This window comes from Leucoraja erinacea, chromosome 15 (genome assembly GCF_028641065.1).
Source record: "Leucoraja erinacea ecotype New England chromosome 15, Leri_hhj_1, whole genome shotgun sequence".
In the NCBI taxonomy this organism is placed as follows: Eukaryota; Metazoa; Chordata; class Chondrichthyes; order Rajiformes; family Rajidae; genus Leucoraja; species Leucoraja erinaceus.
In genome coordinates, this window is record NC_073391.1 from 43,762,109 (window position 1) to 43,778,354 (window position 16,246).

General features: G+C 48.4%; 1 protein-coding gene across 2 annotated transcripts in view; it reads right to left on the minus strand.

Moving 5' to 3' along the window:
* The window catches only part of stox1 (storkhead box 1), a 36,027-nt gene that overhangs the window by 13,742 nt on the left and 6,039 nt on the right, over positions 1–16,246 (minus strand). Inside the window, exon 1 of one of the 2 annotated variants that reach the window (XM_055647325.1) lies at positions 3,372–4,243. The exons of the other annotated variant lie outside the window; for it this stretch is intronic. Within the exon in view, the coding sequence (XP_055503300.1) occupies positions 3,372–3,450 (79 nt within the window). The 5' untranslated portion in view covers positions 3,451–4,243. Of the gene's footprint in view, positions 1–3,371; positions 4,244–16,246 lie in introns of those variants that run through there. 2 annotated transcript variants of the gene reach the window in all.

Consider the following 16,246-nt stretch of genomic DNA (forward strand, 5'->3'; position numbering starts at 1 on the left):
GAAATGAGCTCAGAAGCCGTGTTTGAAAAGAAAGGAGTGGTTGGGCTTAATAAACAATTCAGAAAGATTCTCCCGTCCAAATTCCAAGCCTATTGTTCCTGTGGCTTTCTAAGCTTTTCCAATGAAGCTATGGGTTCCTGACAACAGGCAACTTAAATCTAGCCCTTTGAAAGAGTGGGGTTGGCAGATTGGTAGAGTTGCTGCCTTACAGTGCCGTGGACCCGACGATCCTGATACGGGTGCTGTCTGTGCGGAGTTTGTACGTTTTCCTTGTGCCGTGCAGGTTTTCTCCTGGTGCTCCGGTTTCCTCCCACACTCCAAGAGGTAAAGGGTTTGTAGGTCCAATTGGCTCAGTGAAAAAAAAAAAAAAAAAATTGTCCCTAGTGTGTAGGATAGTGCTAGTGTACGGGGTGCTCGCTCATCGGCATGGACTCGGTGGGCCGAAGGGCCTGTTTCTGCGCTGTATCTTTAAAGTCCAAACAATATTACCCTTGCATGCCACATTAGTATTGGAGCACTTTCATGTTACACATGGAATCAGGAAATAAACAGAATGGACAAATTGCAATCTGTCCAGCATGTTTTTGTTGTATAGATAGGATTACAATGTTCTTTAGCTGTTGAGGAAGTTCTCCTGCATTGTGTGTCCTTTTATCTTTATTGTTATGATATTTTGCATAACATTACTGCAAAATCGAATCATTCTTTCATTTCAGAGAAAGGCAACAAATTGATCTCACAGTGAAATCTCACTTGTATCATCAAGGACCAGCAGAGTAAAGGAATGCAGGATTAACTCTGAAATACTGAAGTGCTGCAAGTGTCTGCATCTGGTTTGTGTTAGATAATAATCCCAGTTGCCCTTTTGACTTTGTTTTAATGGCTGCTTGCAGTCCCCAGTGCTGCTGTAATGAGCACCTTTTGCAAGTACTCCATTCCAGTCTCTGCTCAAATGGCTCCTTTAAGCTGAGAAATATAAGAATTGCAAGTCCCTTTAGGGCTGCACGGTGGCGCAGCGGTAGAGCTACTGCCTTACAGCGCCAGAGACACGGGTTCAATCCTGACTACGGGTGCTCTTCTGTACCCTGAATGGGTTTTAATGCTCAAAGTGTCCATCGTCTGACTCTCATCAGTCAGAGTATTGAATGAGGAGGTTGGGAGGTCATGTTGCGGTGAAATATAAGACTTTGGTGAGGTCCTTTGTTAGAGTATTGTGTTCAGTGCTGGGCACCAGGTTATAGGACAGATGTTGTCAAGCTGGAAAGGGTGCAGAGAAGATTTACGAGGATGTTGCGGAGATTTACGAGGATGAATTGTTAGAGGAATAGATGGGCTGGACAGAGTCTCTTGCCCAGAGTAGGGGAATCGAGAAGCAGAGGACATAGGTTTAAGGTGAGGGGGAAAAGATTTAATAGGTGCTTGAGGGGTCTTTTTCACACGCGGTGGTGGGTGTATGGAACAAGCTGCCTGAGGAGGTAGTTGAGACAGGTACTATCGTAACGTGTAAGAAACAGACAGGTACATGGATAGGACAGGTTAAGAGGGATATGGGCCAAGGCAGGCAGGTGAGACTAGCAGATCGGTCATGTTGGGCGGTGTGGGCAATTTGGGCTGAAGGTCTGTATGCTTTCCATGCTGTATGACTATGATTGTGTGGATATAGTAGACGTGGCTGTGATTGCCAGCACTGTGCCCTCTACAACAGGTCTCTTAAAAGCCTCGCGGCCACGTCTCTGGTATTCTTTCCTTCAGTGCTGGAAATAATCTAAAGCAGACAGTATAGTTTAGTGCATTAGCCCACTAGGAGTGGAACTGAAAGCTAACCCCCCCACCCCCTTCCCTGCTGGTGCCAACATTTTACAAACCTCACAATAATGAGAGGAAACAGTAAACGGTCCCCAAGCATTTCACTCTTAGCCAGTGGACTGTGAGAAGTATAATTGTGACTGGATAATACGCCATGGTGATTTATGGGTGGCACAGTGGCATAGTTGCTGCCGTACAGCGGCAGAGACCCGGGGTCGATCCTGACTACGGGTGCTGACAGTACAGTTTGTACATTCTCCCCGTGACCTGTGTGGGTTTTCTCCGAGATTTTCGGTTTCCTCCCACACTCCAAAGGCGTACAGGTTTGCAGGTTAATTGGCTTGGTGTCAAATGTAAAATTGTTCCTAGTGTGTGTAAGACAGTGTTAATATGTGGGGATCGCTGTCGGTGTGGACTCGGTGGGCCGAAGGGCCCGTTTCCGCGCTGAATCTCTAAACTAAACAATGCTCATCTCCGACAGCAGCGTTTACAGCAGTGACAGAGGAGATAGAGCTGCCTCTTAAAGCGGAAAAAAACCCAAAGTGCTGGAGGAACTCTGTGGAAATAGAACCCTATGGAGATAGACAGACAACGTTTTGGTTTGGGACCCTTCTTCAGTCTGATGGAGATGGGGGGGAAGAAAGCTGGAAAAGAAAGGTGGGATTAGAGCAAAACCTGGCATGTGATCGGTGGATACAGGGGAGGATGGGATAGTGACAGAGGGCTGAGGTTAGTGACAAAGGCCAGAGGTGAAAAGGCAAAAGGCACCTAACACCTGTCAGGCTTTATTTTAGTTTAGAGATTTAGTTTAGAGATACAGCACAGAAACAGGCCCTTCAGCCCACCAAGTCCGTGTCGACCAGCTATCCCTGCACCTTAACACTATCCTGCACACACTAGGGACACATTACAATGTGACCAAGCCAATTAACCTTCAAACCTAATCTTGCAGCCTCCCACATTCCAAAGACTTGCAGGTTTGTACATTCATCGGCTTCTGTAAATTGTCCCTGGTCTCTAGCGTTTAGAGATACAGCATGGAAACATGCCCTTCCGCTCACCATTCCGAGCCGACCAGCGATCATCTCGTACACTGGTACTATCCTACACTGGGTAACATTTACAATTTTACAGAAGCCAATTAACCTACAAACCTGCACGTCTTTGGAATGTGGGGGGAAACCGGAGCACCAAACCAAGTGACAATGTGAGTGCTAACTCTTCCATTCCTTAGGTGTTACCAAATCTTCGCAAAGTCCAGGGAAATACATGTTATGAGCTGTTATCAAAAGCTAGCGAAGAGACATTACGAAGGGTCGTGACCCGAAACGTCACCTGTCCATGTTCTCAAGAGACGCTGCCTGACCCGCTGAGTTATTCCAGCACTTTGTTTCCCTTTGTGTATTGCAGCACCTGCAGTTCCTTGTTTCTACGAACAGACCTGCCCTTATCCTCAGCGATGAAAACTCAAGTCTCTCGCTCACAGCCATTTATTTAAAACAAGACGTGACCTCAGTTTAAGCATTTAATGTTTTACCCGCTTCCCGTGGAAAATAAAGAGTTACCTTTGTGATGAGAGGTCAGCAATAAAAGCAGCACCATGGCAACCATGAGCAAACTCTTCGTGCCGACCAGGAGCTCCATTCAAATGCAAGGAGCACTGGGCAGGAAATCCTGCGTCTCTGGCATTGTAAGTGTGCAATCAACCTCCGCAGCCTGCTAGACAGGTTTACGGGAGCCCAGAGGTCCCCCTGTATAAGGCTGGAATCTATTGCTTTGAGTTCTCAGAAGAGCTAATGGAATCGCGGTTTCAGACTCACATGTGTTCCCCATTTCCCCGCAGCCAGGGTTGAGCAGGAAGAAGGAGCCGTTTACTGAATGCTACTTGTTCACAGTAAATTCCATCAAAGTGCACGAATGCAGCAAAAGGGATGGCCCCTGCAGAGATTACCACTGACTTTATCATGTATCTGTACACTGTGGACGGCTCGATTGTAATCATGTATTGTCTTTCCGCCGACTGGTTATCACACAACAAAAGCTTTTCACTGTACCTCGGTACACGTGACAATAAACTGAAGCGTACTGAAGATTAACTTCCTCAGCCTTTTGACTCTCGACCAAATAACATCAAGGGCAATGTAAAGCACACATTCGTTTCCAAATTAAAGGCACCAAAATACTTTGGAAATGTCATCACGGTGAAGCAACGGTAGAGTTGCTGCCTCACAGCACCAGAGACCCAAGTTCAATCCTGACTACGGGTGCTGTCTGTACGGAGTTTGTACGTTTTCCCTGTGACTGCACGAGTTGACTTCTGTTGCTCCGGTTTCCTCCCACACTCCAAAGACATACAAGTTTGTAGGTTAATTGGCTTCAGTTAAAAAAAAAAGTAAAATGTCCCAAGTGTGCACGATAGTGCTAGTGATGGCTGGTCAGCGTGGACTCGGTGGGCCGAAGGGTCTGTTTCCGCGCTGTATATCTCTATAAAGTCTAAAATCCAAAAGCTGCTGCCTCGCAGTGTCAGAGACCCTGGTTCGAGTCTAACCCCGGGTGCTGTCTGTGTCGAGTTTGCACACTCGCTCCGTAATTGCGTGGGTTTCCTCCGGGAGGCTCCGGGTTTCCTCCCACATTCCAAAGACGTGCGGGTTTGTAGGTTAATAGACAATAGGTGCAGGAGTAGGCCATTCTGCCCTTCGAGCCAGCAGCGCCATTCAATGTGATCATGGCTGATCATCCCCCAATCAGTACCCCGTTCCTGCCTTTTCCCCATATCCCCTGACTCAGCTATCTTTAAGAGCCCTATCAAGCTCTCTCTTGAAAGTATCCAGAGAACCGGCCTCCACCGCCCTCTGAGACAGAGAATGCCACAGACTCACAACTCTGTGTGAATAAAGTCAGTGCAACTAGTCTCTGTAAATTTTCCCCAGTGGATGAGAAGGAGGAATAGAATAGAATTTGTGTGAACGGGTGATCATTGGGTGGAGGATGAAAGACTTGTTTCCATGCTGTATCTCTAAACTAAAACTGAACTGTGCATATTGATCACCTCCCAACGCTGTCTGCCTATCCAGTGGGGCGGAGGGAAAGAAAACACAGGCAGCGGATGGAAATTTGGGAATTCAAGCCGACTGGGATCAAATTGTTATTTCTGGAAAAATGCAGGCAGTCTTGGAAAGGCAGCTGCCAATGCTCTAAAAACAAAAAGGCTGGCCACTTCCAGTACAGGGCTCAGCATCCCAGCAACTGAACACATATCCTCAGGAGAGAAGATAGACGCAGAATGCTGGGGTAACTCAGCGGGTCAGGCAGCACATCTGTGCGAGGACATGGATGATTTCTCCGACGACGACGACAACGATCGTTCTGCTCCCTCGCTGCTCACATCATCCTCTATATCTTTAAGAAGGAACTGCAGACGCTGGAAAAATCGAAGGTAGATAAAAATGCTGGAGAAACTCAGCGGGTGAGGCAGCATCTACGGAGCAATGGAATAGGTGACGTTTCGGGTCGAGACTCTTCAGACTATATCTATTTTGTCTATATCTCTCGTTTTCCTCATCCCTAACCAGTCTGAAGAAGGGACTCGACCTGAAATGTCACCCATTCCTTCTCTCCAGAGATACTGCCTGACCCGCTGAATTACTCCAGCTTTTTGTGCCTATCTTCGGTTTAAACCAGCATCTGCAGTTGCTTCTTACACGTGGATAGGTGACGTTTCTGGTCAGGACCCTTCTTCAGACAGATTGTGGGGGAAGGGGCGGGTAAAGAAAGCTTAGAGGGAGAGGAGGGGCAGGACAGAGCAGGGCCAGTAACAGGAGAACACAGGGCAAGGGGGTTAATGGATGGACAAAAGCCAGAGATGAAAAGACAGGTGTGAGCCCAAAAGGATAGGGAGTTGCGAACCGGGAAACCCGTGGGTTTAAAGGTTGTGGATTTAGTTTCCATTGTAAACCGAACAAGAGGAGTTGGGTGGGGGCGAGAGAGGGGAGAAACTAGTACATGGTCAGCCAGCTTTCAGGCAGGGGTGGTAGGGGGAGAGGGGAGGCGCAGCAAGTGAGGGGTTCTGGGGAAGGAAGGAGTGGGGGAAGGAGGATGTAGTGGGTTAGTTGCTTAAAACTGCAAGGACCACAAAGCGAGCGGGCAAGATCATTTCTGACCCCTCTCACCCTGGCCACAAACTATTTGAATCACTTCCCTCTGGAAGGCGACTCCGGACTGTCAAAGCTGCCACAGCCAGACATAAAAACAGTTTTTTATCCACGAGTACTTGCTCTACTCAACAGCCAAAAATCTGTAGCCTCCCTTTGATCTGGTATTTTGTTGGTTCACATGCTCGATCAATGGTGTTTTATCATTAATGTTTTATTATTATGAATGTTTAGTGTTTTCTGAGTCATTCGTAACTGTCACTGTGTGGCAGGTTGTCACTTGTGGGTGGAGCACCAAGGCAAATTCCTTGCATGTGAATACTTGGCCATAAACGTTCTTAAAATGGGAAAATTCAATGCTCATACCGTTGGGTTGTAAGCTACCCAAGCGGAATATGAGTTACTCATACAGAATACGAGTATCATAGGGCCATACAGCGTGGAAGCTGGCCCTTTGGCCCAACTTGCCCATGCCGACCAAGTCGCTACTCTACACTATCTACATTAGTCTACACTATCTACACTAGTCTACACTATCTACACTAGTCCCACCTGCTTGGGTTTGGCCCATATCTCTCTGAACCCACCAAATCTGTGTACCTGTCTAAACGTTTCTTAGAAGTTGTCATAGTACCTGCCTCAACTACCTCCTCCGGCAGCTTGTATTCCATACGCCCATCACCCTTTGTAGAAAAAAAAGTCGCCCCTCTCAAGGTCCTATCAAATCTTTCTCCCCTCACTTTAAACCTATGTCCTCTGGTTCTCGATTCCCCTAGTCTGGGCAGGAGACTCTGTGCGTTTACCTGATCTATTCCTCAGATGGATCGGGTCAAATTGTCGGATCTAGTGTCGGAAGGAACTGCAGATGCTGGTTTACACTGAGGACAGACACAAAATGCTGGAGTAACTCAGCGGAACAGGCAGCATCTCTGGATGGAAGGAATGGGTGACGTTTCGGGTCAGAAGAAGGGTCTCGACCCAAAACGCCACCCATTGATCAATCCAGAGATGGTGCCTGTTCCACTGGGTAAACAATCTATTTGGTTATTCTGCCGTGGTTATTACGTTTATCATACAAACATAGAAAATAGATGCAGTAGCAGGCCATAAGGCCCTTCGAGCCAGCACCATCATTCAATATGATCATGGGTGATCATCCAAAATCAGTACCCCGTTCCTGCTTTTTCCCCCATATCCCTTGATTCCGTTAGCCCAAAGAGCTAAATCTATATCTTTCTTGAAAACATCCAGTGAATTGGCCTCCACTGCCTTCTGTGATAGAGAATTTCACAGATTCACAACTCTCTGGGTGAAAAAGTTTTTCCTCATCTCAGTCCTAAATGGCCTACCCCTTATTCTTAAACTGTGACCCCTGATTCTGGACTCCCCCAACATGGGGAACATTTTTCCTGCATCTAGCCTGTCCAATCCTTTAAGAATTGTATATGTTTCCTTCCATTCCTTCTAAATTCCAGTGCATACAAGCCCAGTCGACCCATTCTTTCATCGTATATCAGTCCCGCCTGGATGTCAATGAACCTACGCTGCACACCCTCAATAGCAATATCCTCTGGAAATACCTGACCCTACCTGGCTGACACAAAGACAAAATGCTCCATGTTAAATGTCCCTCATAATACACTCGGAGGGAGAAAAAACCCTTCTAATTCAATGAAAGGCACCAGGCCTCCAAGAGACACATCGCTAATAGTGACCCTGAAGGCTGGACACTAATTGATACAAAGCAGAGGTCCCTCTCGTAACTTATTAAAAAGCGTATCCTGCCAGGGTGCTGCTTTAAAGTGTGCGGCTTGTGTCTTAAGTAAGGGAGTGATTGAAGTTAATGGCCAAAACGGCAATAAAAAAAGGGCCCCGAGGCCTCTGGTGTAGCAGGAGCAGTGACATAATGAGCCAGAATCTCCAGCAGATCAACCATCCTTGATCTGGACTGGATCACAAGTGATTTATTTGTCAGTCACCATGATAGATTTGGTGGGCTGTCTTCACACCTTCCATTTCAGGCCCCAGGGTCAGATGCGGAGCAGATCCAACATCCAGCAATACACATTCTCGCTCAGATTAACTGTTTGCCTCAGTTCCAAAGCTGCTGACTCTTGGTGGGTATATTCTGCGAGTTTCTGATACTTGGCCTCATGGCGAGTGTCTTACCTGCTAGGCTTTGTCGTTCTCTATTCCAGCTTCCTTCACACCCCCCTCCCCCCCATCCCTACGATCAGTCTAAAGAAGGATTCTGACCCAAAAGATCGTCTAGCCATGGTCTCTTTAGATTTTAGAGATACAGTGCGGAAACAGGCCCTTCGGCCCTCCGAGTCCGAGTCCGCGCCGATCCCGTACACTAGTACTATCCTGCACAGGAGAGATGGTTTACAAATGCTTTTTAACCAAAGCCAATTCACCTACAAACCTGTACCACTTTGTAGTGAGGGAGGAGACCGGAGCTGCACCACTTGTACTGCCTCACCACTCTACACTGTGCTAGCTGCACCACCTATACTGTTGCACCACTGTGCCAGCTGCACCCAATGCACTACTGCGTCAGCTGCACCACTGTACACTGTGCCAGCTGCACCACTGTACTGTTGCACCATTGTATACTGCACCACTGTGCCAGCTGCACACAATGCACTACTGCGTCAGCTGCACCACTGTACACTGTGCCAGCTGCACCACTGTACACTGCCAGCTGCATCACTATACTGTTGCACCTCTGTATACTGCACCACTGTGCCTGCTGCACTCGATGCACCAGCTGCACTACTGTACACTGCCAGCTGCACCACTGTACTGTTGCGCCACTGTAAGCTGCACTAGCTACACCACTGTACTGTTGCACCGCAGTATGCTGCACCCGCTGCACCACTGTGCCAGCTGCAGCAGTGAATCCGATGCGCCACTGCACCAGCTGCCCCGTTGCACCCGCTGCTTTAGGACTCCGGGTAAACTCCATTGCTTAAAAAAAACACCCAGTCTGAACATGAAGATACAAAAAGAAAAATAAACTCACTTTGCCCATCCCTGCTACTACACAGTCCATGGATAATCCGTGCAGCTATTTCCTCTCGCAGTGAATTAACGTACAAAAGGTAACAGGCTCGCCATTGTCCTCATCCTGCAGCTTTCTGGACTGTCTGTCACAGATGACATTCTCTGCTGTACCAAGACAGGAAGCATTGTTTCCAATACCTTGTCCCTGCCATTACGAGAATCTGATCTGAAAAACTAGCTTCACCTTTTGTGTGCAAGAACCTTCTTTTCAAATTTCTAATCCAAAGGCAAAAGCTGAGATGAGAGCGGATATCTCTCCAGCTCCAGTTTCCTCTCATCTCTTTTGTGTGCAGATGCACACAGCGAGGCAAGACATTTGGCCCTGCATTTCACAGGTCAATCTTCTCTGCTGGAAGCTTAATGGGTCAAGTTTCACTTTGGAGACCCCGCAGAAATCTATCACCACATTGCAGTACAATATTGAGGAAAGACCGAAGTTGATCAGACCAAATGTTATCTTCTCTTGGATGATATAAAGATGCCATAACCTTATTCAAAGAGTAAGGCTCCTCCCTGTTATTCAGGCCAACATTTACCCATCAACTATATCTGAGCTACAGGGAGAGGTTGAGTAGACTGGGCCTCTATTCCTTGGAGCACAGGAGGATGAAGGATCATCTTATTGAGGTGTATGAATTCATGAGAGGAATAGATCAGATAGATGCATAGAATCTCTTGGCCAGAGGAGGGGAATCGAGGACCAGAGGACCAAGGTTCAAGGTGAAGGGGAAAAGATTTAAAGGGAAACTGAGGGGTAACTTTAGCACCCAAAGGGCGGTGGGTGTATGGAACGAGCTGCCAGAGGAGGTAGTTGAGGCTGGGACAATCCCAAAGTTTAAGAAACAGTTAGACAGGCACATACATGGATAGGACAGGTTTGGAGGGATATGGACGAAATGCAGGCAAGTGGGATAAGTGTAGCTGGGACATGTTGGCCGGTGTGAGCAAGTTGGGTCGAAGGGCCTGTTTCCACACTGTATCACTCCATGACTCTAACTAAACTGACCATCATGTTTAGGGTAACTTGCTGTGTGGAACATAAAAGAGTACGGCCCATGAATAGGTATTTCGGACCACAGTGGGGCAGCGGTAGAGTTGCTGCCCCACAGCGCCAGAGACCCAGGTTCAATGCTGACTACGGGTGCTGTCTGTACGGAGTTTGTACCTTCTCCGTTTTGACCACAGACTCTCCGCTTTCCTCCCACACTATAAAGACGGGCAGGTTTGTAGGTTAATTTGGCTTCTGTAAATTGTCCCTAGTGTGTAGGATAGTGCAGGTGTACGGGGATTGCAGGTGGGCTGAAGGGCCTGTTTCTGCACTGTATCTCTAAACTAAACATTTTCAACGTGACAAAAAACTAAACTAAATGTAGAAACAAGGAACTGCAGGTGTGTAGGACGGAACCGCGGGTGCCGGTTTACACCGAAGATAGACACAAAATGCTGGAGTAAGTCAGCGGGTCAGGGGAGCATGGAGAGGTGACGTTTCATGGTGTGTATGCTCAGTAGTTGGTCACCATGGTGAGAAACCAAAAAATGTACCAGCTGTCCCAGAATTATCAGCCGACAGTGGCTTCACAAAACAAGCGTGGCAGAGGATGAAAGGAGCCCCCAGTGGTTAACAGCATTGGTTTGGATGGAAAGGACTGCCAAAGACTAACAAAATAAACAACCAGAACAGCTCGAACACACGAGAATTGTGTCAGCCAACGTCAGTGCATTCAGTTGCTCTGCAGGGGTGAAGAGAGAGCTGGATTCAGATGGAAGTTACTGCTTTGAAACATAGAAAATAAGGCCATTTGGCCCTGCGAGCCAGCACCGCCATTCAATATGATCGTGGCTGAACCCCGGTCTTACTTTCTCCTCATATCCCTTGGTTCCGTTAGCCCCAAGTGCTGTTATATCTAACTTGGGGTTGCTGAACATCCCGCGGTCTAGGCATAAGCTCAGGGGTGACCGCGCCTTTGTGGTTGCAGCTCCTAGTCTGTGGAACAGCTTCCCTCTTCCCATCAGAACTGCCCCCTCCATCGACTCCTTTAAGTCGAGACTTAAAACTCATCTCTACTCCTAAGCCTTTCTTGACGTCCTCTGAGCGAGGGCTACATGTATGTAGTGATGTATGTACTTAATCTATGAACCACTGTTGTTTGTTACACTATTCTTATACCAACGTAAAGCACTTTGGCCAACGAGAGTTGTTTTTTAAATGTGCTATATAAATAAAAGTGACTTGACTTGACTTGAACTCTCTCTTGAACATATCCAGTCAAATGGCCTCCACTGTCTTCTGTGTCAGAGAATTCCACTTCAGGCGGAGAGGGGGGTGTCGACATATTCCATCCCAACAGCTCTGCGATGGGCAGCGACAGAGCTGAAGAATCTGTGGAAGTCACAGCCACAGACGGCCGTGGAGGCCAAGACTATGGACCTTTTTATGGTGGAGATTGTCAGATTCTTGATGAGTGAGAGTTCATTGGTTCATTATTCTCACCTATGCACTGCACAGTGAAATTCTTACACCGTATTTTGCCGCCATTGACAAAAGAAAAGGAGAAATGAAAAGAGTGCGGCACAGTGGTGCAGCGGTAGAGTTGCTGCCTTACAGCGCCAGAGACCCGGGTTTGATCCTGACTCCGGGTGCCGTCTGTACAGGGTTTGTACATCTCCCCGTGACTTGCATGGGTTTTACCCGGGATCTCTGGTTTCCACCCACACTCCAAAGACGTAGAGGTTTGTAGGTTAATTGGCTTGGTATCATTGTAAATTGTCCCTGGTGTGTGTGGATCGCGTCAGTGTGCGGGGATCACTGGTCGGCGCCCTCTCAGTGGGCCGAAGGGCCTGTTTCCGCGCTGTATCTCTAAACTAAACTGAAACCAAACTAAGTCTGAAGTGCAAAGTCTGGATGTACTGAGAGGCCCCCTGATCTAGGTGATCCCCACGCTGCTGCAGGACCTCCTCCATCGCTATCGACCGGCTCGGCCCATGAAACGACGTCCCCCTCCTCAACGGACGCCTCCGTGTCCGGGTTGGGGGGGACGGGGTCAACTCCTGTGGCCGTCCTTGAAGATCCTATTCTGCCGGCCCACTCCTTTCGCCCGTTGTCGCCAGGGGCTTCCTCCTCAATTCTCCAGTCTTCGGGGCCGGGTGTCAGTGGTTATGGGGAGAAGGCAGGAGAACAGTGTTGAGAGGGAAAGATAGATCAGCCATGATTGAATGGCGGAGTAGACTTAATAATAATAATAATAATACATTTTATTTATGGGCGCCTTTCCAGAGTCTCAAGGACACCTTACAAAAATTTAGCAGGTAGAGGAATAACATGTAAGGGGAATGAAATAAATAGTAGAGACATGACTAGTACACAAAGTAAAGACAGAATTCAATTCAAAACACAATATGAGGCAATTAATGCACAGATGAAAAGGGAGGGGGACGTGGGGCTAAGGATAGGCAGAGGTGAAGAGATGGGTCTTGAGGCGGGACTGGAAGATGGTGAGGGACACGGAATTGCGGATCAGTTGGGGGAGGGAGTTCCAGAGCCTGGGAGCTGCCCTGGAGAAGGCTCTGTCCCCAAAACTGCGGAGGTTGGACTTGTGGAGGGAGAGGAGACCGGCTGATGTGGATCTGAGGGACCGTGAGGGTTGGTAGGGGGAGAGGAGGTCAGTGAGGGGGGGGGGGGGGGGGGGGGGGGGGGGGGGGGGGGGAAGATGGTGGAGGGCTTTGTAGGTGAGGATCAGGATTTTGTAGGTGATCCGGTGGGAGATGGGAAGCCAGTGAAGTTGTTTGAGGACTGGAGTGATGTGATGCCAGGATTTGGTGTGGGTGATGAGTCGGGCGGCTGCGTTCTGGACCAGTTGGAGTCGGCTGATGTAGGTGGAGCTGATGCCAAGGAGAAGTGAGTTGCAATAGTCCAGTCGGGAGGAGATGAAGGCATGGATGAGTCTTTCAGCAGCGGGAAGGTGTGAGAGAGGGTCTGAGTTTGGCGATGTTGCGGAGATGAAAGAAGGAGGTTGAGCCAAGGTTGCGGGCCTGGGGAGATGGAGAGACAGTGGTGCCGTCGATGGTGAGAGTGGGGTTATTGATTTTGCTGAGTGTGGCTTTGGAGCCTATGAGGAGGAATTCTGTCTTATCGCTGTTGAGTTTGAGGAAGTTATGTTGCATCCAAGTTTTTATAGCTGACAAACAGGAGTTGATATGGGAGAGGGGGGGGGGGTTGTGGGGGGATTTGGTGCCGAGGTAGATTTGGGTGTCATCGGCGTAACAGTGGAAGTCCAGGTTGAAGTGGCGGAGTATCTGACCAAGGGGGAGGATGTAGATGATGAAGAGGAGGGGGCCGAGTACGGAGCCTTGGGGAACGCCTTGAGTGGCTGTGGCTGTAGCAGAGGTGTGGTTGTGGAGAGAGATGAAGTGGGATCTGTTGGAAAGGTAGGAACGGAGCCAGCTGAGTGCAGAGCCTTCAATGCCGAGGTCTTTGAGTCTGGTGAGCAGGATGTTATGGTTCACTGTATCGAAGGCTGCGCTCAGGTCGAGGAGGATGAGGATGTTGAGGGAACCAGTGTCAGCAGAGGTGAGGAGGTCGTTGAGGACTTTGAGGAGAGCAGTTTCTGTGCTATGGGGGGGCGAAAGCCAGATTGGAGGGGGTCAAGTAGGTTATACGCAAGGAGGTGGGAATGAAGTTGCGACGCAACGATACGCTCCAGGGTTTTTGAAAGAAAGGGGAGGTTTGAGATTGGGCGGTAGTTAATGAGAGAGGAGGGATCAAGACCAGGTTTCTTTAAGATTGGTGTGACAGCAGCAGTTTTGAAAGCGGAGGGGACAATTCCTTGGGACAATGAGGAGTTGAAGAGATTAGTGAGGTAGGGGCAGAGAACGGGGAGGCAGGACTTCAGCAGGGGAGTGGGGAGAGGGTCGAGGGAGCAGGTAGTGGGTTAATGGGCCAAATGGCCTAATTCTTCTCCTAGAACTTATGACACGGGGAAATCTCTTTCAGCAAGGGTTTTGAGGTGTCTATAGTCATATACAGCCATACAGGCCCTTGCCCACACCGACCACATGTCCCAGCTACACTAGTCCCATCTGCCTGCATTTGGTCCATATCCCTCCAAACCTATCCTATCCATGTACCTGTCTAACTGTTTCTTAGACGGTTCGATAGTCCCAGCCTCAACCCCCTCTGGCAGTTTGTTCCATTCCTCCACCACCCTTTGTGTGAAGAAGTTACCCCTCAGATTCCTATAAAATGTCTCCCCTCCCCCTAAACCCATGTCCTCTGGTTCTCGGTTCCCCTACTCTGGGCAAGAGACTCCGTGCGTCTACCCGATCCATTCCTCGTATGATTTTATACATTATGTATAAGGTATGGATGCAGAGCTGCCACAATAAAACACTTTTTTTTTTAAAGCAGGCTCCACAGTTAATGCACGATCCCTGAGGGAGAGGAGGGAGGAAGGAGATGTTTTTACAAGCAGAACTACCTCCTGGTGTGCTTGTCAAAAAGGTGGGGGCAGAGAAATGACAGAACATTTGGTTCTCACATAATTTGCTAACCCGTAATTTAGAGTTTCATCAGATCTTTTTTCAGACTTGCTGGAAGGAAAATAGAGAAAATCGGCGTGGTGCTGCGCTAGCTCTGCCTCAGCGCGCCAGAGACCCGCATCCAATCCTGACTATGGGTGCTGTCTGCGTGAGGTTTGATTGTTCTCCCCGTAACCTGCGTGGGTTTTCTCCAGGAGCTCCGGTTTCGTCCCACACTCCAAAGACGTACAAGTTTGCAGGTTGATTGGACCAATGTTCAGCTTGGTCGAGATAGAAACATACAAAATAGGTGCAAGAGTAGTCCATTCGGCCCTTCAATATGATCATGGCTGATCATCCAACTCAGTATCCTGTACCTGCCTTCTCTCCATACCCCCTGATCCCTTTAGCCACATCTGACTCCCTCTTAAATGAAGCCAATGAACTGGCCTCAACTACCTTCTGTGGCAGAGAATTCCACAGATTCACCACTCTCTGTGTGAAAAATGGTTTTCTCATCTCGGTCCTAAAAGATTTCCCCCTTATCCTTAAACGGTGACCCCTTGTTCTGGACTTCCCCAACATCGGGAACAATCTTCCTGCATCTAGCCTGTCCGACCCCTTAAGAATTTTGTAAGTTTCTATAAGATCCCCCCTCCATCTTCTAAATTCTAGCGAGTACAAACCGAGTCTATCGAGTCTTTCTTCATATGAAAGTCCTGACATCCCAGGAATCAGTCTGGTGAACCTTCTCTGTACTCCGAAAGATGCTTTTCTTCAACCATTTGCAAGCAGCCTGATTAAAATCTAACTGCAGGCAGTCTCTTGAAAAAAACTTAAGTCAGCAGAAACATTTTAACTTTTAGCAGATTCTCTACGAGTGTGAGGAACAGGACGGTTTTACACACACGCTCGCACACGCACACACACACACAATCGGTTCTTTGTTCACTTACACATCTGGCAGGCGGCTACCTCCATTGTGGCCGACAACTGTACATATCCAGGAAACTTTGGTCACGGTTCTGGGGAATATTTATGCGGTCGCTGTTACTGTGGTCGGTTTGGAATTTGGAGAAGATACAGCAACATTTTATGCATTTACGGGGGAAATAGCCCAAAGCCAAGCCAGGGAGGTGGCAGACAAAAAAAATCCGACACAGAGCTGGAGATTTAAAAAAAGATAAGTTGATAAGTGATAGGAGCAGAATTAGGCCATTCGGCCCATTCAATCGTGGTTGATCTATCTTTCCCGCGTTGGGCGTCAAGGTGGCGCGGGGGTAGAGTTGCCGTCTTACAGCACTTGCAGCGCCGGAGGCCCGGGTTCGATCCCGACTACGGGTGTCTGTTTGGAGTTTGTACATTCTCCCCGTGACCCATCTTATCCGAGATCTTCAGTTTCCCCCCACACGCCAAAGACGAACAGGTTTGTAGGTTAATTGGCTTGTTGTATGTGTAAAACTGTCCCTAGTGTGTGCAGGATAGTTTTAATGAGCGGGGTGATCGCTGGTCTGTTGCAGATGGGCCGAAGGGCCTGTTTCCTCGCTGCATCTCAAAACTAAACTAAACCCCATTCTCCTGCCTTCGCCCCCCCCTTATAAGTGATTATAAGCTGGTTTAAACCGAAGCATCTCTGAAAAAGGGTCTCGACTCAAAACGTCAGCCATTCCCGGTGAGTTGCTACAGCTTTTTGTGTCTATTTTTTCTAT